General features: G+C 68.0%; 2 protein-coding genes across 2 annotated transcripts; one reads left to right on the plus strand and one right to left on the minus strand.

Annotated features, from left to right (window-relative positions):
• Window positions 1-66: 66 nt before the first annotated feature.
• OSBPL7 (oxysterol binding protein like 7) lies at window positions 67-8,239 on the plus strand. Its single transcript, XM_080369720.1, has 23 exons — window positions 67-320; window positions 1,374-1,574; window positions 1,799-1,921; window positions 2,094-2,147; window positions 2,268-2,381; window positions 2,454-2,573; window positions 2,667-2,787; window positions 2,874-2,977; window positions 3,074-3,166; window positions 3,266-3,395; window positions 3,506-3,630; window positions 3,857-3,937; window positions 4,014-4,145; window positions 4,719-4,809; window positions 4,893-5,170; window positions 5,707-5,844; window positions 5,928-5,991; window positions 6,076-6,154; window positions 6,246-6,390; window positions 7,041-7,182; window positions 7,259-7,385; window positions 7,463-7,585; window positions 7,689-8,239. Exons 2-23 carry the CDS (start codon window positions 1,482-1,484, stop codon window positions 7,795-7,797), a joined length of 2,586 nt encoding a protein of 861 aa, XP_080225846.1. The 5' UTR covers window positions 67-320; window positions 1,374-1,481; the 3' UTR covers window positions 7,798-8,239.
• Window positions 8,240-8,368: 129 nt separating this feature from the next.
• On the minus strand, window positions 8,369-17,819 carry TBX21 (T-box transcription factor 21). The gene is made up of 6 exons (XM_080369732.1): window positions 17,033-17,819; window positions 10,553-10,707; window positions 10,334-10,452; window positions 10,089-10,247; window positions 9,459-9,520; window positions 8,369-9,361 (listed from the first exon to the last, which is right to left on the minus strand). The coding sequence occupies exons 1-6, from the start codon at window positions 17,482-17,484 to the stop codon at window positions 8,713-8,715; spliced, it is 1,596 nt and encodes a 531-aa protein (XP_080225858.1). The 5' UTR covers window positions 17,485-17,819; the 3' UTR covers window positions 8,369-8,712.
• Window positions 17,820-22,548: the final 4,729 nt, after the last annotated feature.

Consider the following 22,548-nt stretch of genomic DNA (forward strand, 5'->3'; position numbering starts at 1 on the left):
GTGGAGTGTGTGGGGGGGTGCGCAGCGTGGTTAAGGTGACCCCCGGTACCGGGAAGGAGTCGTCCCCCCGGCGGGGCTCCGCGGCTGGAGCTGTCGCCGTTACCGGGCGGGGGGGTCCGGCTCGGTGCGGCAGCAGGACGGGGGGGTACCGGGACCCGGTGGGCACCCGGCGCTGGCGGCTCCGGTCCTCCACGGTGCAGGGGGCAGAGCCGAGCGGCTCCGGCCCGGCGCCTCCGCCTCCTTCCGTGTTCCGGTTCCTGCAGCCGCCGGGCAGGATGCGACCGGCCCCGGCCCCAGCTGCCCGCCCGCCGCCCGCCCGGGTAAGCACCGGGAACCGGGGGCGGGGGGTGGCCAGCCCCGTGCCCCCCCCGCTGTCAGCCCCCCCCCCCCCCTCCCCCGGCATCCGGATCGGGCCCCCGCTGCCCCGGGGGGGCTGACACTGCGAGGGGCAGACGGGGGGACACGGGGCTGGGCTTTACCCCGCGCTGCCGGGGGTCGTACCGGGGGTCGTGCCCTGCCCGGAGCAGGCAGGAGCTGTGCCCCCACCCCCCGGTAGGGGCTGCAGGCAGAGGGGGCGGCTGGAGACCCCCCGGGGGCATCGGCCCCGTGGGGGGGGGTCAGTCCTGCTGGGGGGGGGGCTGTCCCTTAGCTGTCAAGCCGGGCAGGGTGGGGGGGTTTGGGCTGCGGAGGGGCCCCCCATTCTCCTCCCCTGTGAGCAGGGGTGCGTGGTGGCATGGCTATCGGTTACCGGTGCCAGGGCTTGGCTGCTGCTCCAGGGTTATCCCAGGACCTGTCCTACAACAGTGGCCAGGACACCAGGGTACCCTGGCCAGAGTAGTGCTGGGGGGGACTGGTATGGTGGGGGGGGTGGGCAGCTTCCCTGTGCCTCAGTTTCCCCTTCCTGTAATTGAGAAGGGCAAAGGGAACAGCTTGCCGGGAGGGAGCATGGCCAGGTTGGGGTTCTGGGGGGTCGTGTCCTGGCTCGGGGGTGCTGGGAGGACTGGGGCTGATCCTGGATTCTGTGCCCCGGGTCACTCTCCTGGCTGTGCCCGCCGTGGCGTTGCCCCATGGCACCGAGTCTACGGGATGACGGAGCGGGAGCAGCGTGGCACAGTCGGACTCTGGACCCGCCAGCAGGCGAGGGCCAGACGGCAGAGGCAAGATAAGGCTGGGTGGGTCGAAGGCTCCAGCTCACGCAGAAGCTTCTGGGTCCCAACCACAGTCATCCACGAGGCTCCTGGGGGGCAGGGGGATCCCCTCCACCCCTTGTCCCCATGAGGGAAGGAACGAGGTGTCCGGCAGGGCAGGAAACCTGTGTGCAGGGTGGGAGATGCCCTCTCCGGGCTCTCTGATGGGGTGTCCCTTCTTTGCAGCAGCTCCCACCACTCAGGCCGTGACAGCTGAGTTCGGACCCCCAGCCCCTCAGCGTGGATGGGAGGGGGGGCTTTGCCCGGTCCCCCTGTTCTGTCTGCTCGCCGGCCATGGGCAGCCACGAGAAGGACCTGTCCTCTCCGAAAAGGGCCCTGTCGCGCTCCAACAGCACCGTGTCTTCCAAGCACAGCAGCATTCAGCAGGTTAGGGGACTCCGGGCTTGGGGAGCACTCAGCAGGACCCCAGTGGCGCGTGAGGGCTGGCCCAGGGGTGCCATGGGGCTTTGGGGGGCTTCACCCCACTTTAGGAAGGGTGATACAGAGGTCCCCCGGAGGTACCAACTGTCCCTGACCCCGGGGACTAGGTAGGGAGCACCCAGTCTGCCTGCGGTGCCAAGGGACCCCCGCGCTGACCCCTGTCCCCGCAGGGCTCGGAGAGCTGGGAGGTGGTGGAGGAGCCGCACGCGCAGGGCAGCCCGGGCCAGGAGCCGCCACGGCACGAGGGCTACCTGCTCAAGAAGAGAAAATGGCCCCTGAAGGGCTGGCACAAGGTAACGGCAGAGCTGGCACCGGGAGCCACCACCCGGCACTGGGAGCCATCACCCGGCTGGTCCTGGATGCCGTGCCCAGCCCTGGACAATTTGGGTCCCTGGATGGGGGAGCGGCAGGGACCGGTCTCTGCACGCCCCCCCCCTCAAAACAATCATCCTCTCTGTCCCCCAGCGGTACTTTGTGCTGGAAAACGGCATCCTGAAATATGCCACCACGCGCCAGGATGTGAGTGTGGGGCCGGGCTGCGTCCATGCAGCCTCCCCGTGGGCTCAGGGCAGGGGAGACCCCATGGGCCCCATGAGGAAGGGGGTCTTCCCCCTGACAGGTGTCCCCGGGCTCCCCCAGGTCCTCAAGGGCAAACTGCATGGTGCCATCGACGTCCGTCAGTCCGTCATGTCCGTCAACAAGAAGGCGCAGCGGGTCGACCTGGACACGGAGGAGAACATCTACCACCTCAAGGTGCCGGTGGGGGCTGGAGCCGGGGCTGGGGGCGTTGGGTCGTGTCCCCCTGAACTTGCCCCTGTCCCGCAGATCAAGTCCCCAGAGCTCTTCGCTAGCTGGGTGAGCAGCCTCTGCTCCCACCACCAGGGCGAGAGGCCCGAGCCCTGCCCCAGGGGGGGGCCTGTGGGGAGGACCCCCACCACCGCGCAGGTGGGTGACACCTCGGGGTGGCGATGCGAGGCAGTGGTCGGGCGCGGGGGTCCTGAGAGCAGCCCCGGTGTTGCCCCTTCCCCCCTGCTGCAGGGCCAGTGGACACGGATCCTGCCCTCGGGCAGTGCCCCTGCCCTCTCCACCCTCGCCAGCTCCCGGGACAAGGTGAACGCCTGGCTGAAGGACAGCGAGGGGCTGGAGCGCTGCTCGGCCGGTGAGCGGGGTGGGAGGGGGGTGCAGGGTGGGGGGTGCGTGCCCTGTCCCCCCTCCCTGACCGGACTCACTCGGTGCCCGCCGCAGAGCTGTCGGAGTGCCAGGCGAAGCTGCAGGAGCTGACGGGCATGCTGCAGAGCCTGGAGGCCCTGCACCGCATCCCCTCGGCCCCCCTCATCTCTGGCAGCCAGGTGAGCGGGACAGCAGCATCGTCGAGCAGCCCCCCCCCCCCCCTCCCCCCCCTTCCTGGGGAGGGTCTGGGTCCAGCCCCCTCCTCTTATTCGCAGCCCTCGGCCGCTGCGGAGAGGCCGAAGAAGGGCAGGAGGACCACCAAGATCTGGTGCACCCAGAGCTTTGCCAAGGACGACACCATCGGCAGGGTGAGGGAATCCCGGCGAGCTCTGCCTGCCGCCGGCTGGGCCGCTGCCCTGAGACGGAGCCCCCCAGAGCCCCACTGACCCCCACGTTGTCCACCCCAGGTGGGCCGCCTGCACGGCTCCGTCCCCAACCTCTCGCGCTACCTGGAGCCGTCCCAGAGCCAGCTGCCCTTCAGCCTCCCCCCAGAGTACAGCCAGCTGCAGAGGAGCTTCTGGATCCTGGCCCAGAAAGGTGGGATGGGGCGGGGGGGGGACTGAGCCCCACTGGGGGTCTCAGTGGCAGCAAGGGGGACACTGAGGTGCTGTGCCACAGCCTGACCGCCTGCCCCCGTCTCCTGGCAGTGCACGGCTCGCTCAGCAGCGTGGTGGCCGCGCTGATGGCTGAGAGGGCGCGTCTGGAGGAGATGCAGCAGGCGCTGGACCGGCGGCGCTCAGCCCCGCGCCCGGGCAGTGCTGGCAATGCCGGGGTGAGGGATCGCAGAGGGCCAGGGCTGCCCCCAGCTTTGGGTCCCACCGGCACCCAGGGATTGGTGCTGGTGGGGTGCTGGTGGGTGCAGCGAGTTGGCCGGGTCTCAGCCTGGTGCTGGGAGCCCAGGCAGCAGTGGGGCAGTGCCCCCCCCTCCTTGTCAGCCCTATGCTGGCTGGAGGGGACAGGCCAGGGGGGCTTGGCTCAGCCTCCCCCTGCCCCCACAGGCCACCCTGCGCCGCTTCCACTCGCTTTCCGTCTCCTCCGACACCACGCTGGACTCCTTTGCCTCGCTGCACCCCGACGAGGTCAGGAGGGGCTGGGGGGTGGAGGGGCTGGCTGCCCCCCCGAGCAGGGGGGCTGAGGTGGTGGCTGTCCCTGCAGCCGGACGCGCTGCTGGCCAAGGGCCGGGAGCAGCAGCTTTCCAACCGCAGCATCGTCTCGCTGGCTGACTCGCACACCGAGTTCTTCGACGCCTGCGAAGTCTTCCTCTCTGCCAGCTCCTCGGAGAACGAGGTGGGGGGTCTTCGGCTGGGGGCGGGGCTATGGGGTGTGTCTGTTTCTACTGGCTTGGGGGGGCTCTGCAGACCCCCCTGCCATCACTGCTGCTGTTTCTGTGGGTTCATTTCTCCCTTCTCTCTCCTCCGTCCCCTCCCCAGTAGCTGGCCCATGAGCCGCCCCTCATGTCCCCCCCAGCTCCTGTTCCCCCCCTGGGCCCCATGTCCCCCCCAGCCCCTCTCCCCCACCCCCCCGTGGCCCTGTGACCCCTGCAGCCCCCGCCCCCTCACCCCCCTGCGGGCCCTTGGGGTCTCCACAGGCTCTGAGCCTGGTGGTGGGGGCCAGGTGCTCCCGGTGCCCCCCCCCCCACCTCTCTGCTCCCCCCTTCTGCGGCCCCACTGGTAGCCGCCACCCCCTCCCCATCCTGCCCGTCGCCCCCATCCCAGGTACCCAGGTCTCATCCCATCCTCCCGAGGGGGCCCTTCCCGGTACAGCCCCTCCTGTGCTGCCCCATGTCGGTGGGGTAACCCCCAGAACCACCCCTCCCACCCACCCCCCCGCGACCCCCGACGGTCCCCTGCGCCTCCTCAGCCCTCGGACGACGAGTCGTGCATCAGCGAGGTCACCACCAGCGTCTGCGAGGATGCTGCCGAGCCGGGGGGGCCGGGCCGCCCCCCGACAGGTACAGGGAGGTGGGCACCGGGGCTGGCACCGCGGGGGGGCCGGTGGAGCGGAGCCTTCCCCCCACCGCCCGGTCGCCGGCAGGAGCGGAGGGTCCGGGGGTGCCCGTGGAACCGCCGCCGCTGGAGCTGCCGGGGCCGGACCCGCGGCGGCGGAGCTGCCTGCCGGCCCCCCCCGCGCCGCCGGGGGACGTGAGCCTGTGGGGGCTGCTGCGGAGCAGCGTGGGCAAGGACCTGTCACGCGTGGCGCTGCCGGTGCAGCTCAACGAGCCGCTCAACACGCTGCAGCGCCTCTGCGAGGAGCTGGAGTACAGCGCGCTGCTGGACCGCGCCAGCCGCGCCCGCGACCCCCGGCAGCGCATGGTGGGGGGGCGCGGGGGGCTGCAGGGGGTTTGGGGCGGGGGGAGGCTCGGGGGGCTCCGGGGGCAAGGGGTCTTCCGGGGGTTTTGGGGGCGGGGTGGCTTCGGGGGCACGGGGGGCTTCGGAGACGGGGGGCTTCAGGGGCTTGGGGGGCTTCAGGAGGCAGGGGGAGAACGGGGGAGGCTGAGGGCACGGAGGGCGGGGGGGTCACAGGGGGCTCCGGAAGGTTTGGGGGTTTGGGGGACGCGGGAGGACTTGGGGAATTGATGGATTTAGGGGGCTTGGGGGACAAGGGGGGCTCCTGGGACATGGGGGAGCGGGAGGGGACGGGGGACATGGGGGTGCTCGGGCGACAGGGGGGGCTCCCCATCCATAGCGGGACGGACAAGGGGCAGGGGGCTGCATGAGCTCGGAGATGCCACGCCCTTTGTGGGCGGAGCCTCTGGAAAACCACACCCGGGGTGGGGCGGGACCGTCGGTGCCCCGCCCGGGCGCGGTGGCAGGGGCGAGGTGACAGCGGTCGGTGGCTGCGGTGGCAGGTCTACGTCGCCGCCTTCGCCGTGTCTGCCTACGCCTCCACCTACTACCGGGCGGGCAGCAAGCCCTTCAACCCGGTGCTGGGCGAGACCTACGAGTGCGTGCGGCCCGACCGCGGCTTCCGCTTCATCAGCGAGCAGGTGGGGACGGGGCTGGGGACAGGGATGAAGGGATGGGGACGTGGAGGAGCGGGACGGGGCGGTGGCATGTCCCTCTTCTCCAGGTCTGCCACCACCCTCCCATCTCTGCCTGCCACGCCGAGTCTGACAACTTCATCTTCTGGCAAGGTGGGTGCTGAGGGGGGTGTTGGGGACACAGGAGGGGACAAGGGGGGTCTCACATCCTCCCCACCCCCCCCACCCCCCCCCCAGACATGAGGTGGAAGAACAAATTCTGGGGCAAGTCCCTGGAGATTGTCCCCGTGGGCACCGTCAACGTCCAGCTGCCCAGGTGAGACCCCCAGCCCAGGCAGGTGTCCCCCCGCCCCCCTGGTGGCCCCCTGCCGGGTGTCCCCCGGCCGACGGTGTGGCGGTGCCTGCAGGACTGGGGACCACTTTGAGTGGAACAAGGTGACGACGTGCATCCACAACGTCCTTAGCGGCCCGCGCTGGATCGAGCACTACGGGGAGGTGCTGATCCGCAACACCCGTGATGCCTCCTACCACTGCAAGATCACCTTCTGCAAGGTGTGCCCTGCCCCACCCCGGCCCCGCCCCAGCCACGCCCTTCCACGTGTCCCTGACCCCACCCCCCATTGCATCCTCGTTGCCTGGCCCCGCCTCTTGGGCTGTGTCCCCGCCCCCTTCACCCCATGCACAACTTAATGTGTTATTGTTGCCCCGCCCTTTCCTAATGGCCCTGCCCCTTCCCAGTGGCCACACCCTTCATGGCCACGCCCCATCCCAATGACTCCACCACCGCACTTAGAAACCCCCCCTTTCCCAATGGCCCCACCCATCGCTCATGGCCCCCCTTCTCAATGGCCCCACCCTTTCTCAGTGACCCCACCCACCCCTCATGGCCCTGCCCTTTCCTGATGGCCCCTCCCATCACTCATGGCCCTGCCCTTTCCTGATGGCCCCTCCCATCACTCATGGCCCCGCCCTTTCCCGATGACTCCACCCTCTCACTTAGAGCCCCCACTTCCCAGTGCCCCCCCCCCTTTCCCAGTGGCCCCCCTCCTTTCCCGGTGGCCCCGCCCTTTCCCAATGAACCCAGCCACCACATGGCCCCCCCCTTTCCCAGCGTCCCCCCTTTCCCAGTGCCCCCCCATTTCCCAGTGCCCCCCCCTCACTCTGGGCCCCCCCCTTCCTGTCCCCCATCCCCGTGGCCGCAGGCGCGGTACTGGGGCGCGGGGGCCAACGAGGTGCAGGGGGCCGTGCTGAGCCGCAGCGGGACGGTGGTGGAGCGCCTGGCCGGCAAGTGGCACGAGGGGCTGCACCGCGGGCCTGCCCCCGGACAGTGCATCTGGAGAGCCAGTAAGGACCGGGGAGGGGGCTGTGCTGAACGGGGGATCCCCTGCCCTGGGGGTCTCAGCACTGTGCCCCCCCGCAGACCCCATGCCCCGTGACCACGAGAGGAACTATGGCTTCACCCAGTTCGCCCTGGAGCTGAACGAGCTCACGCCTGAGCTGCGGCGGGTCCTGCCCTCCACCGACACCCGCCTGCGCCCCGACCAGCGGTGAGCAGCCCCCCAGCACCGGGGTGGGGGGTGGCTGGGGCTGCCCAGCTCGTTACAGCTGTGTGCCCCCCCCCCAGCTACCTGGAGGAAGGCAACGTGCCGGCGGCCGAGACGCAGAAGCGCCAGATTGAGCAGCTGCAGCGGGACCGACGCCGCGTCATGGAGGAGAACAACATCACGCACCAGGCTCGCTTCTTCAGGTGGGGCCGGGGGCATTGCGTGGGGCGCCGGGGGCTGTGGGATCTCTCAGGGAATGGGGAGACCCCCTGGGTGTGACACAAGCCCCCCCTCCGCCACCCCCAGGCGGCTGACGGATGCCAACGGCAAGGAGTCCTGGGTCACCAACAACACCTACTGGAAGCTGCGCCTGGACCCCGGCTTCGCCCACCTGGACAGCGCGGTGCTCTGGTAGCAACCCCCCCCCCCCGGGTGCTGAGCCCCCCCAGCTCATTACAGCAGTGGCACTCGGCGGTGGGGCTGGTCCCCCCCAGCACTGGGGGTGCAGTGAGTCGTCCCGGCCCCCCCAAGCCGTTTTGCTGGTGTTCAAGCAAAACTGTGATATAAAAAAGAAGGGGGTGGGGGGGCACAGGTGGTGCTTCCCCCCCGACCCGGGGCAGAGCCTTGGGGCTGGCTGGGGAACTTTGGGGCAGGGGCTGGCGGGGCCCCCCTGCCTCGGGGGCACAGGATGCTTGGGTCCCTGGCTTGCAGTGGGGTGGGGGGAAGCAGGGGGTCGTGGGGTGCCCGCGGGCGGGCAGACCCCTCTGGCCCCCCAGGCTGTGCACAGGGGCTGCTCTAATAAAGGCTGCAAAGTGCTGGAGCGTGCAGAGAGCTTCCTTCTCCCTGCCACCACCCCCGGGGCTCAGGACCCCCATCCCAGGCCAGGATGGCTGGGGCCCCCCAGCAAGGTGGGGGGGCCACAAGTCCCTTAGCCCCCCTGGTGCCTCAGTTTACCTCCTCCATGTGCACAGAGCACAGAGCCATGCCCCACAGCATTCCCTTTATTGCAAGATATGCTGCTGCCCCCAGCCCCACGCCGGGCACTTGGGGGCTCAATAAATACTTCAGCATTAACCTCCCCCCCCTCCCCCCGCTTAAAAACCACCGACGACAAAAAAAATGCACCGTCCCCCCCACATCCCCTCCCCACTCGCCCCCGCGCCCCCACCGGGGTGGCACTGGGGGCTGATTGTCTGGCTGCAGCCCCCCTCCACTCAAGTCTTCCCAGGATACGGGTGTTAAATAGGGGGACGCACTCGCAGGACCCCTTGCACCCAGCTCCTGTGGCCTTGGGGTGCCCGGGGCGGGGGTCTGAGCCCCCTGGTGCGGCTCAGTTGCTGTAGAAGCCATAGTAGCCGCTGTCGGCACCCAGGTCCTTGTCGTAGAGGTCCCCGTTTCGGGGTGGGGGGGAGCTCTCGGCACTGGAGGGGTACGGGGACACCCGCCGCCGCTTGCACTCGTACAGCCCCGAGTCCGAGGAGTCCCCCGAGGTGGCGGCGGGGGGCTCGGGGGGCCAGCCCTCCGCCTCCTTCCCCTTCTCCTCCCGGGGCTCCCGGTACCAGCCCAGAGCCCCGGGGCTGCCCTTGGGGCCGTACTGCCCGGGGCTCCAGCCCCCCGCCACCCCGAACCCCCCCGGCCCCTCGGGGTAGTAGGGCAGGGGGGGATGTGGGGCAGGTGAGAGGGCGAAGGGCTTCACCCCGTAGGGCACCAGCTTGCCCCCCCCATACCCCCCCTCGTAGCCACCGTATTCCAGAGCCCCGGCGGCAGCCGGCTGCTGGGGGGTGAAGTACCAGCACGGGGGGTCCTTGGGGGGCAGGGGCAGCGGAGCCCCCCGCTCCCCACTGAAGAAGCGCCCGGGGGGCAGCGGGTACTGCTCGGGCAGGAAGGGCTGGAAGCGGGGGGCTGGCAGGAGCTGCTGGCAGCCGGGACCCTCCGGCGGAGATGGGGTGAGGCGGTCACCCTCCGAGGCCGTGTACATCCTGGGGGGGGACACACAGGGTGGGAGTCAGGGGGATGCCCTCCTGCCAGCCAGGGCGGGGGGGGGGGGGGCTGGTGGGAGAGCGGGGGGACACTCACGAGTCAAAGTTGTCCCGAAAGCCTTTGGCGAAGGGGTTGTGGTCGATCTTCAGCTGCGTGATCTTGGGGGGGACACAGAGCTGGGGGGTGCTGGGGCTGATGGCAGCCTCCCCCCTGCCCAGGGATGTCCCCTCCATTTCTTTTCCCTCAAGTGGTCCCCACCCTTGCCTGCCCCAGGACACCCACCCCAGCACCCATGGGGCTCAGCCTCAGCTGGGGGGGCCAGGGGGCAATTGCTGGGATGCTGGTGGCGGGGCATTGCAGGGTGCTGGGATGCTGGGGGGATGCAGGGGGCACTGGTGGGGCTACTGGGATACTGAAGGGATGTGGGGGGTACCAGGGGTTAGGGAGATGCTGTGGAGAGAGTGTTGGCAGGGGCATGGGGGGGTCTGGGGGGATGCCATTGGGGTTTCCCTGATGGTGGGGACCTTAAAGGATACTGGGGGGTGGGGGTACCAGGGGCTGCTCTGGGTGGGTTACCAGGGTTGCTGTGATGCTGGGGCAATACTGGGGTGTATCAGTGGTTTCTGTGGCCGTGGGAGGATGCTGGGGGTCCTGTGCTGCTGGGGGGCTGTTTGGAGGGGGGTAAGCCCATGCTGGGAACTGGAGGAGGGGTTGTCTCATACTCACATCGGCGTTCTGGTAGGCTGTGACGGCAATGAACTGGGTCTCGGGGAAGGCGAAGGTGTGGGTGTGTGGGGAGGGGTACGCCTCCTCGCCCTCGCCCTCCTTCACCTCCGTCACGTGCAGCCGGGGCTGGTACTTGTGCAGCGACTGCAGCACGATCATCTGGGGGGGGGGGGGGGGGGGCAGCAGGTGGTCATGGGGGGCATGTGGAGACCTGGCACAGCCTGGCACAGTGGTGGGACCCTTACCTGGCCGATGTTGGATGCGCCCTTGTTGTTGGTGAGCTTCAGCTTCCCGAAGGAGACCTCCTGCCGCATCCAGTGGGCACCCGTGTTGGGTGAGTCGGGGTGCAGGTACAGGCGGTTCCCTGGGTTGGGGGGGGGGGGGGGGGGCAGCAGGGACAGGGTTATTCCCTGCCCAGCATGGTGAAGAGGGGGATGAGGAAGGAACGGCGGGGGTGGCCGTACCTGGCATGTTGCCCTCGGCTTTGCCGCACTGCACCCACTTGCCGCCCTGGTAGCGCCAGTGATGCTGGTCCACCAGCACCACGTCCACGCAGACGTTGTAGTGGGCCACGGGGTTGAGCCCCGAGAGGTTGAAGCTGAGGAACGGGAACATGCGCCTGGGGAGGGGACAGAGGTGCAGGCACTTGTCACCCCCCTGCTCAACCCCTGCTGCAAGGGGCTGCACTGGGTGTGGGGGTGGCTCTGTCTTGCCGAGTGGCAATGGGGAAACTGAGGCAGTGTGATGCCTGCCCCCCCCCCCCCCCCCATGCCCGGCTGGGTGCCCGTGAGGAGCTGACTGACCCTGGCAGCTGGGGGATGCTCTCGGGCCGATCCCCCCCCACCGGCATCTTCCTCCCCCTCCCCAAGCACCTTCCGGATCGGAAACCAACACCGCTGCTATTTCGGGCTGGGCGCCAGCCTGTGCCAAGGGCAGGAAGGGGACAGGACGGGACAGACGGGGGGGACCCTGTGGCCACAGGGCTGCAGCTGCCACCCCCTGTGGGGCTGCACCCCGCTGTCCCCACGCACCGGTGGGGCTGGGGGTACCACAAATCTCAGCTCTGGGGTGGGAGATCTGACACTTCACACTCCAAGTGTAGTCCCTCTCTTTCTGTCACTGGCTCCCATAGCCCCAGTAGCCCCAGCTGCCATCACAGCGGGGCCTCAAGCCATGGCTGGGGTCACTGGTTCAGCCCCCCGTCCCCCAAGCAGAGTACGGCTCCTCCACTGCAGCATTTTGGTACCCGCTGGAGTTTTGGCTCTTGGCAGCTGGAGCTGGAAACCAGCCCCAGCACCACCAGCAGCCCCCCCGGCACCACCAGCAGCCCCCCCGGCTACCCCGTTAGTGTCACCCACGCTACCAAACCATCGCTGGCACGGAACAGGACAGACCCCACCCCTGCCCCGGCACAGACTGATGTGGGGGCCCTCAGCCCTCCTCCCAGCTTTGCAAGGGTAAGATACACATGGGGTGATGCGGGAATTCATCCTGACCCCCCCACCCTGGGGAAGAGGGCTGGGGGGACTGCAGCCCCGCACCCCCCCAGCCCCCTCCCTCTCTCGGGCTGTGCCATTTCCCATCTGCTGGTACCTGGTGGGTGAGAAGGGGGACAACCGACAGGGGGAGGGGGCTGCATTTTCCCCCCACTCCCCACCTCCTCAAAGCATCGATGTTTCTCATAAAATGGTGCTGGGGCTTCTCCAAAAAGGGCTCGGAAAGCCGTACCCAGCCGAGGGGTCCCATGTCTGGCTGGGGGCTTCCACCTTCCCCTGTGCCAGAAGGGGCCCCGGGTGGCCGGGCTGGGGCAGGGAGGGGGGGCTGCTCCCTGGAGCCACCCTCAGCCCAGCCATCATCCCAGCAGGAGCGAGGGATGGAGCCAGCGGGCTGCCCACCAGCACCATTCACCCCTGGCAGGGGGCTGGGGGGGGGTGGGTGTACTTTACCTCCCCAGCAGCATGGGAAGGGGGTACCTTGCCCCCTCCCCCGGCAGCTCCCAGCCACCCAGGCCCCAGCGCACCAGGGTTTCCCACCAACCTCAAGGCAGAGACCTGGAAACTCATGACAGGGATGGCAGCACGCACCAGAGAGCCCCGCTGAGCCCCATCCTGCCCCTGCGCCCCAGCGGGGGGGGGCTGAGAGGGCCAAAACACGGACAAGGAGCAAAGCAAGGGGCTGGGGCAGGAGCGGGGGGCACCAGCCGTGGCCCCTGCAGGAAGCGTGGCTCGGGCAATGCCACAGCACCGGGGAAGCAACATGCAAAGAGCGGTGGAAAGAGTGCATGCAACCCGCACCAGGCAGCGCTGACTCAAAATTGCCCTTGCAAAAGAGAGGGGAAAAGAAAAAGAAAGCAGCGCTGACGGTGAGGAGCTGCACATGTGCTCCCTGGGGTCGGGATGGATGGGGACCCCGAGCATCCCGGGTACCCCAGGGTCCGGCCAAGCCCGCGCAGACCCCGTCCTGCCACTGGTGTGCCGAAAGCGGGCAGCCCGGGGGGCTCACACCTCCTCCGGAGGGAGACCTGGCCCTGTCATGGGAAGGTGGTTCCTGCCACCGATAAAAAATTGCAGCCACATCAAAGGGCAGCAGCGAGGGGCTGTGCTGCCTTCAAGCCCCTGCCAAGCTCTTGCACGGCACTGCCTTGCCACCACCGTGCTCCACGTGCCAAAACCCTCACCAGCACCAGCTCGCAGCACACCATCAGCCAGGGTGACGGCTGGCCAAGGGGCAAGCAGCCAGGCTGAGCGTTGCACCAGCTTCAAGCTGCTGCAAGGAGCAGGGAGGAAGAAAACAGCCTTTTTCTGGGTTTGGTGTTTTTTTTTTTTTTTTTGCACCTTGCTTGCTCCCACACCGCTGGCTCCCCGGCTCCCCAAGCCTCGCGCTGCTGCCGGAGCCGAGAGAGAGTCACAGCTCAGCCGCTGCCGCGGTGCAAACCGCAGGGCTCGGCCGGGGCATGGGAGGGTGGGGGTAAGACCCGAAACCATGCATGCTTCGAGTTTATTTTTAAATCCCCCAGTGCTTGAGCTCCCGGGGCTGCTGCTCTGGCAGGACTTGGTTCCCCTGGGTCTGGTCCCTGTGGTTTGGGAGGTGCCGTGGTGGGGTGCAGGATGCCCCTGCCACCTCCCCGTGCACCCCAAAAGCCAGTGGCCACTTCTGGTTTCCCTCTCTTCGCACGTTCGTTTCTGGAGCTCTAGAAGGGGCTCCCGGCCCTCAGGCTGCCCCCAGGTTTGTCCCTGCGTGAACGCCTTGACTCAGGGGGCTGGTGGGGACAGGGCATGTGAGGCCATGGGGCAGGGGAGCCAGGGGGAGCTGGACGCACATCCAAGGGACATGGGTGTCAAGGTTGACATGGGACCCCGGGGTCATGGGGACACCAGGAGCAGGGACAGGGGGTCCAGGATGAACCCAGGCAGAAAGAAATCTGGGGGTCAACTGCCTGCAAACCTGCGTGGGGCCAGAAGTGCCACCGTGCCCCCAGCCAGCACTGCCCCCCTGCAAGCACAACGGGGGGGCTGCCAGCTTCCTGAGCCGCCTCCTCTCCCACTGGCAACCCAACGCGCCCCAGCCCAAGCAGCTGCAAGAACCACGGTCGTGTGGGAGATCGGCACAGCCCGCACCGTGCTCCACCTGCCCGCCGCCCCCGCTGCACAGCTGCATGGCACAGCTGTATGGCACGGCTGCTCAGCACGGCACGGGGACATGGCACGGCTGCACGGCAATGCATGGCACAGTGGCTGCAGTGCACAGCTGCGTGGTTGCACGGTGAGGCTGCTCGGCATGGTGACATGGCACGGCTGCACGGTGCTACGTGGCTGCACTGTGCGGCACGGCACAGGTGCATGGCAGAGCTACATGGTGGCATAGCTACATAGTGGCACTGCCACACCACTGCCTCCAGCCCCACAGAGCTGCCAACTGGGCACCGGGTCCCCCCAGCCCGGCGTGCACCGGGAGAGCCGCTGCTGGCCTGGGCAAACTGTCCTCAAGTCCCCCTGGAAAGGCGATGCCGGCCCATGTCTCCTTGCAACTGCACGGCCACCCCTGGCACCCCTCAAACCAAAGCTAATTCTTGTGTTTGCCAAACACAAACCCAGCTCTTATGTCCCCAAAGCTGTCCTCCATGTCCCCTGCAAAGGCAACGCCAGCCCGTATCCCCCGAGCGCAAACCACCCCCAGCATCCTCCCCAAAGGCAATGCCATCCTCCGTGTCCACAAATGCAAAACCAGCCCCTGCACCCCCAGAGACAGCACCGAGTCCCCCCCAAATGCAAAGCCGGCCTCTGTGTCCCCCTGAAAGGCAAAGCCACCCCCCGTGTCCCCCAAAAAAGCAAAGCCAGCCCTGGCTTTGCAGCAGAACCCTGTGGCAGGAATTCCCCGGGGCGATGGCGAGTCCTTGGGGGTTTCCGCAGAAATCCTGCCCTGGCTGAGCCCCGAGCGCCCTGCGGGGCGGAGGGAGAGGGACCCGCGTGGGAAACCAGCAGGAAATTATTTTTGCCTGGGATGAGTGGATGTGGGGTGGCGTGGGATGGCACAGGACGGCGTGTGATGGCACGGAATGGTGTCAGAGCCGCGACAGAGAGGTGGGAGTGGGCAGGGAAGGTGCCAGCGGGGGTCAACCCCAACACCTGACCGGGTGCTGCCATCTCCGACCTGGCCTCAGCCCCTCTCCATGGGGACACGGGGGGCTGCAACCCAGGGACGCCGGCACCGAGGGACTGGCAGAGCCCGATGAGACGGGGCACGGGCACTGCCGATGGAACACGTCCCCTGCTCTGTCCCAGAGCCCCCCAGGCTGGGGGGTGCCTGCTTTGAGGCACACGTGCCCCCCAGGCCCCTGCTTTGTGGTTTTTCCTGTGTCTCAGCAGAGCTGCAGCCTGGCCCTGCACACAGATTTTTGCAAAAGCAGCTCGGGGTCGGGGGAAACGGATGTTTTGTGGCTCTGAGTTTGACATCTTCCCAGGCTGGCTTTGCCATGAGCCCCCAACCCCAGCACAGAGCACATCCCCCCCCAGCCCCTCTGCAGAGTCGCCATGGGGGGTGGAGCTGGCAGAAGAGCCCCAACATCGCCTGGCTTCAGGCTGGAAGTGGGTGACAGAGCCCAGATGGGCAGCAGGGCAGAGAGGGCAGCACCCCACTTTCCAGACCCTCAGCGCCAAATCCTGAGCTGCTCTGACACAGCGGGGACGGGCATTGCCCCAGCATCAGCTGTAAGGGCTGGGGGAAGCGAGAAGGAAAGCAACAGGGCAGATTTCAGTGGGACCTAAATGATGGTGGGTGAGAAACAACCATTTGGAGGGTCCGATGCCCCTGCCAGCCCCTTGGCCGATGCTGGGGACACATCAGCCCACCCGTGTCGGTGCTGGTTCGCTGCTGAGCGGCCCCAAGCCCGGCGGGGGGAGCAGGCCTGGGAACGGCCGTGGCAAACCAAGCGGCCCTAACGTGTTTAGACTTCCAACACATTAAGCAGGTTGGTCTCAGCATCGAAGTGACATCGTCTGTCTCGGCCGAGGGAGAGAAGGGGAGAGGGCACAGAGCATCGCTGCCGGCAGCCCCCGTGCCGAGCCCCGGCATCATGCAGAAGAAGAACCCCTAAGCCAAGAAATGGCAACGGGGGTGGGGGGGCTGGGGGGCAGTCACTGCAGCAGGAGGAGCTGGGGGGGGTCTCTGCCGGCTGCCCTCTCTCCCCCTTACCATGGATTTTTAGGAGCTACAGCACAGCCCCTGATCCAGAGGGGGCTGAGCCCCCCATGCCCCCCCATGCTCACACTCCCCTCGTCACCCCTGCATGATCCCACTGAGACCCCCCCAAAGCACAGCACACACACACACGCCCCCCCATCACCCCAGCGTGGGGCCGAAGGACAGGCACAGGGTGGGCACCAGCATTCTGGGCTCCCCTTGCTCCAAGTCGGGGCAACTCCACAGCCCCTCCAGCCTGTATCACAGCCCCCCACCCCCCCGACTCCATAAGCAGGGGTGTTGGCAGAGGTGGGGTAGACTTTAGCCCCCCATATATCCCCCTACCCTGTCCCAAGCCCAGGAACCCACAGCCTGTGAGCAAGAGGCAGCACGGAGGGGACAGCAGGTGCCCGGCTGCGGTGTCACCAACGCCTGTTTTGGCACCCGGGATGTTGCCGAACCCCTTCCCCAGGCACATGGGGGGCACCCGGCCTCTGCCTGCCCCACAGAGCAGGGGGAGATTTCCATCCTGGAGGGGGAGGACAGCAGGTAGAGGGGGTGCCACCCCCCCACCCCACCCCCGCCGTGTTCGTGGGGTGGCAGGCACCGCACCGTCACTACTTGTTGCAGCGCTGAGCTGGATCCGGCCCGTGGGTCGGGGCTGGGTAACCGCTGCCGCCCGGCCCCATCTCCGTGAGCTTCCTGGCACAACAGACCCTGCCTGGGCACGGGAGGTCCAGCCCCCCCTGCTCCACCCTGACACAGGTGGGGACACCCCCAGACCCCCTTCTGCTTCCAACAAGCCTCAACTCCCCTAGAAAACAAGACCTGGGGGGGGGAGTCTGGTCCACTTTGCTCCCCCACCTTTTTGCTTCACCCCCACAGAAAGACATCACCCCCAAACCCACAGGGATGGGGATCCCCTCCTGCACACACAGCCCCCCCCCCCCCTTGCACGGGCAGATGGGGACCCCCAGCCTCAAAAACACCTCCAGCACTTTGGGGTGACAAGGCAGGAACCTCCAGCCCCCCACCGTGCCGATCACCCCCCACCCCGCAGCCCCCCCGGCTTGTCCCGCACCCCCACTGCCAGCGCACCCACCCCAGCACCCCCAATTCCCCTGCCCACCCCGGACCCCCACCCTCCCCTCCCCACTGCCTGTACGGGTCCCAGTGCTGCTGCCGGTCTGTCCCGGTGCCCCCCCGCACAGAACCTCCCCGCCCGGACACCCTCCCCCCCCGGTGCGCCCCCCTCCCCGGCTCACCTGCCCTGCTTGGTGATGATCATCTCGGTCTGGTGCTTGTGGAACTTGGCCCAGAGCGGGTAGTTGTTGAGCATCACCTGCACCTTACCGGCCGCCCGGTACCCGGGCAGGGCGCAGAGCGGCCCGGTGCGGGGGCACAGCGGCCCGGTCCCGGCGCCGTACGCCCCCTCTGCCCCCGCGTACAGCTCCGCGCCCGCGTAACCCTCCACCGGGGCTGCGGCGGGGGGCGGCGGAGCCCGGTAAGGCGGGCACGGCCCCAGGAACCGAGCACCGAAGCCACCGGCGGTGCCGTAAGGGAGAGGGGGTGCTCCTGGCTCCGGTCCCCCCCCATCACCGTAGTAGGCGGCGGCGGCGTCCCGGGGGCCCGGCGGCTCCTTGGCGAAGCTGGCGGCGGCGCTGAGCATGGGGACGGCGGGGCGGGGGGCTCCGGTGCCCGGCTCCAGCGCGCCCATGGACGGGCGGGGGGCACCGGCCCCGCTCAGCCGCTCATGCGGGCCCCCCCGGCGGCCCCGGGACGCGGAGCCCGGCGCCCTTCAGCGGTGCCCACCTCGCCGGGCTCCCGCCGCCCCCTCCATGCCCGGCGGCCCCGGGGAGGGTGCGGGGCGGGGGACGAGCCGTGGCGGCCCGGGGAAAGCCAAGGGAAAGAGGGGCGAAAAAAAAACCACCCCGACAAAAAAAATCCCCAAACACCCGGAAAGCCCCCAAAAGTGCCGTCGGGGGGGCGGGGGGGAGCTGCCCCGCCAGTGCCGCTCGCCGGTGCCCTCACACGCTCCACCTGCCCATCGCCGTGGCCCCGCGCCTCTTATCCAAAGAAGCGGCTCCGCGCCGGGAGCTCCGCCCCCCCCCGGGGGCGGCCCCCACCGGGGCGGGGAGGGGCACGGGGCGGGGAGCGGGACACGGGGGAGCGGGGCACGGGGGGAGCGGGACACACGCGGGGGAGTGGGACACACGCGGGGGAGTGGGGGGACACGGGGCGTGGGAAGGGCGGGGGGACACGCAGGGGACACGGAGCATGGGAGGGGTGGGGGGACACGCGGGGACATGGGAAACTGGGGGAGTGGGGAGGTGGGAGAGGATGGGGGGGCATGGGACAGTGGCAGGGGTGGGGACACAGGAGGGGACAGGGACACTGTGGGGCAACAGAGCATGGAGTGGCCCTGAGGTTGGGTTGGGCTCCTGCCCAGCTTTTGGAGCTCTGGGATGACACAGGGCCACTTAACACCCTGCCCCCCCTCCTCCCAGGACCCTTAATTAATCCATTAATTAGCTTGTTTGCCCAGAGGTGCTGCCCGGGCCTGGGGAGGGGCAGGTGGGGGGCTTCCCTCCCTGGGGTGACTGGGGCAGCCTCTGTGTGGGTCTTGGGTGTCCCCACAGCCCCCCACACCACCACACGTGGATATTTTGGGACACCCCCCCAGTGTCACAGCAAGGGGGTGTCACACAGGGGGTGGCTCGGGCCGGTGAGCCCCTGGGAACCAGGGCTGGGGGCTCGTCCAGTTCCTGGCCTCCTCCCCTTCTGCTGGATTTGGGGGGGGGTCCGAGTTCCCCAGGGAGCTCAAACAAGCCGTGCCCTCTCCTGTGCCCACCCTGAGGCCAGGCCTTCCCGGCACCTGCCCTTGACCCCTCTGTGCCGGGGGGAGTCCCCATGTCCCCTGGAGCCATCATGGTGGCATTTTGCTCTGGAGGGGCCGCTTCCCTTGACAGCTCCCCAGCTCAGCGCCCGTCAATACTTTCCATTCCCAGTGGGGCAGTGCTGTGGAGGGGTGGGGGACGGCTGGGTGCCACCCCCCGCCTGTCACTCCCACGCTGCACGAAAGGACGGGTGACACTGCCATGCGCCTGTGTGTCCTCCTCCTGGCTCGGCCCCTGGGTGCAGAGATGTGCCCAGCCGTCCCCATGCCTCTGGGACCCCTCTGGGGTTGGGGTCTTGTGTGGGGAGGGGGGAGAAAGGGGCACATGTGGGTCTCTACCAAACCCACATCTAAATCCCCTGGGCTCTGTGGCCCTGGGGTCAGTGACAGTGCTGCCAGGGGGCAGCGAGAGCAGATGGGGACAGGGATGGGGATGGGGACAGGGTCGTAGATGGGGACAGGGATGGAGACAGCTCTGCTTCCCCCACAGAGGGGTCCGGCTGTGTTGCAGGAGGAAATGGGGAGTTAAGGATGCGTGGGGGCTGTGTCCGGGCCATGGGGGGTGGATGGATGAGACCCCCACGTCCCCACGGTGAGTCACCTCTGGCAGGAGCGGTGGTCTCGCAGGGGGTTGTGTATTGGCCCATCAGACACAGCTTAGCAGCCATTCTGACCAGCTTTTCACCGGTGTCATTGTTCAGAGGGGTCCTGGGCTTCAATCTCTATGCAAAGCCCCCCCCCGCTGACCCCCTCCCTGCCTTTCCGGCTCCCTGCCAGCTCCTCCTGGCCCCTAATCCCCCAGCAGTCGGTGGGGGAGAGGGCCAGCGGTGGGGCATGCGGCAGCAGCAGGGGCGGGGGGGGGATTTGCAGTTAGGGCAGCCCCCCCCCCAGCTCACCCCTGGCCTGGTGTGTGCACGCACACGCATGTGCACCCCTCTGCGGCACAGCTGCGCCTGGCCTCTGTGTCCCTGGCAGAGCATGGCAGCTGTCCCCTGCCTCCCCGGGCACCCCCAGGCTGCCAGGGCACCGCCACCCCCTCCCCAGCCATCAGGCAGGAATCCCCCCGCTGAGTTCCCAAGCGAGAAAAAGAAGAAAACAAGGAAATTTCCAGAAAATTTCTCTAGGAGGAAAAATAAAGGCCAGAGTGGAGGGGGGGTATGGATGGGGGGGAGCGACTCATTAACAGGGGGGTAGCAAGTGCTGCAGCACATGTGCTCCCTGACGTCACGACGTGCTAATTCATTCCCGTTATACCATCGCCGGCGAGGATAAATTCACAGGCACCCCCCCCGCTGCGAGATCAGCCGTGGCAGCCACCCAGACGGGTGCTGGGCTTGCGAGCATCCCCGCTGCGCCCGTGGATGGGGACCTGCCACCGCCACCCCATGTCCCCCTTGCCCCTGGGGGTCCCGGTCCTGGCTGGTGCCCACAGTGGGGTCCAGCAGGGTGCAGGAAGGAGGATGGCTCTGTCCCCAGGGTGTCATGTCCTTGAGTTTCCCCCCGCCTTACACAGTAAAGTGACACCGGGGACACAGCCCTCCCTGGGAGACACAGCGGGACTCCTGGGGCGATGGTTGTCACAAGTGTCCCTGCGCAGGGAGGACTCGCCCAGGGCCAGGAGGGAGAGGAGAGCTGGGAGCCGTGTCCTGGCCGTCACCTCGAACAGCCTCCGACGGCCCTGTCTGACGGTGACAGAGATGCTCCGGGGCATCCTCAGCCCGGGATCCAGGTTCAATGTCCCTTGGGATGGGACAGTCTCTGCGCCAAGTGGCCTGAGCTCAGCCCTCCATGGTGAGGGAGCACTGAGAGTTGGACCCAAACCTCCCTCCAGCTGGACAACGGCTCCACAGCAGCCGAGCTGGCCAGGTACCCTCACCTGCAGGGCCCTTCCTGGAGGGCAGGACCCCTGGCACCTCTCGGGGCCAAATTCCTTCGCTTCAAGCCCCGTGCCTCAGTTTCCCCTCTGCTGATGGCTGATACAACACGGCACTTTGCACATCCAAGCATCCCCGAGAGCGTGGGGCTGCTGGCTGTGGGCACCAGCGTGTGTCCCCTGTGCCTGAGACCCTCCTGGACACCCACTTGGTTTCCGGCACTCGCCGAGCACCGGTGCCCGCGGCGGGGCCGGGGAGGATGTGGCTGACGGTGCAGGATACGCCCCGTGGGCCAGGGCCACGCTTGCTGCCGCACAGGCTCTGCCCCACCGGCCGCAGCCGTCCCCGAGCCAGCCGCAGCGCCGAGCCCGTGCCCGTCCCCAGCAGGATTTCCAGTTTCCTAAGGGCCAAACCCCAGCATCGCCCCGTGCCTCAGTTTCTCCTGCTGCAGCTGCAGGGTGGAACATCCCCATCCCTGGGGTCTCCAGTGCCAGCATGGGATGGGGGTCAGAGCCTCTGTGGGTGGGTTACCCCAGACCCCTCCTGCTCCACGTCACCTCTGCAACACGGCTCCATCCCGCATCTCACTGCTCCTGGGCATCAGCCCCGGTGCCGGCAGGACCAAACCCCCAGCAGAGGTGCTGGGCAGGAGCCAGCCCCACGCAGGGTGCAAGCCCATGTCCCCATGTCCCCACATCCCACCGTCCCCATGCCACCCTCCAGCCCAGACCCCAGGCAGGTGCCGGTGCTGCTGTGGGGATTTGCCTTCCCGGTGGGAATTTGGCTGCTGGGGACCAAGGGGAAACTGGGGGGTTATTTTCTGAGTAAATGGCATTGTTCCTGTTTTCATTATTAAAACGAGCGCGAAGGCACCGGGCACCCACGGGGGCTAAATTTGGTCTCAGGGAAAACCAAAAATACTCCCCCCACCCCAGAGGAATTTGCATCTCGCTGCTGCTCGAAGGCAGCGCGTTGCTGAGAAGTTCATGGAGGCATGAATGCAAACCGCAGCGCGGCCGGGCCAGGCTGGCCACCTGCCACCCACCCGGGGGACCACCAGCGCACCCCAGCCCGGGGCTGCATCCTGCACCCGGCTGCATCCAGCCCTGGGTGCTTTGCAGCCCAGGGGCTGAAGGGCACAGGGTGAGATGGAGCCACATCCCTACTGTACCCCAGAGAGGAACAATGCTGCTGAGCCCCCCCAGTAGCCTACCTGGGCTCCCACCCTGCAAAGCCCCCTCCTGCACCCCCAGTTTGGCCATCCCACAGTCGGAGCACCCCAGGCACCCTGTTGTGTGTGTGTGTCCCCCCCCTCTCCAGGTCCCATGGCACCAACCGTGCCCTCTGAGTCAGGGCGGGCAGGGGAAATCGAGTCACGGGTGGTGATGGGTGGGCAATGAGGCAGAGCCAGTGGCCGGTTTGGGGGGCTCAGCCCCCACTGTGGTGGGTCCTGGGGTCCCTGTCATCCCCCCCCCACCACACCTCACCCTGCACCCTGGCGCTGTCGCCCTCCTTCCTGCCCCAAACCACCCGGCACTGGCAGGCGGCCACCACCCTCCACCCCAGCCTTTGGCAGCCCCACTGCAGGGGGAAGCCCCACGGGGGGGCCCGGGGGGAAGGAGGGGAGCGGGGGGGGGGGCGTGATGAGCTCGTCCCACCGTGGGGCTTCCCCTGAGCACCCTCAAACCACCTTCTGATAGGACAAATCCTGACCAGGGCTGGGAGGATGCTCAGCGCCTCCAGCCACCAGCCCCTGCTGGAAGGGGAGCACCCATGGGTGCTGCCCCTTCCCCAGCACTGCCTGGGCCAGCTGGGGGTGACAAGTCGGTGGCAGCGCCGGGGGGGTCAGCAGCCGGGGGGGGCCCAGCAGACGGCTCCTTAATCTCGGGGAAGGAAGCGGCTCTGGTTACGGAGCTGCCCTCGGTGTAAAAGGAGAGCAACAGGAAGAAAAGTCATTAACATCGTTCCAGCCGCTGCCATCCAAAACCCTCCTGGTGCTCAGCCCCGTGCC

This window comes from Falco punctatus (assembly GCF_963210335.1).
Source record: "Falco punctatus genome assembly, chromosome: 19".
NCBI classification, from domain to species: domain Eukaryota; kingdom Metazoa; phylum Chordata; class Aves; order Falconiformes; family Falconidae; genus Falco; species Falco punctatus.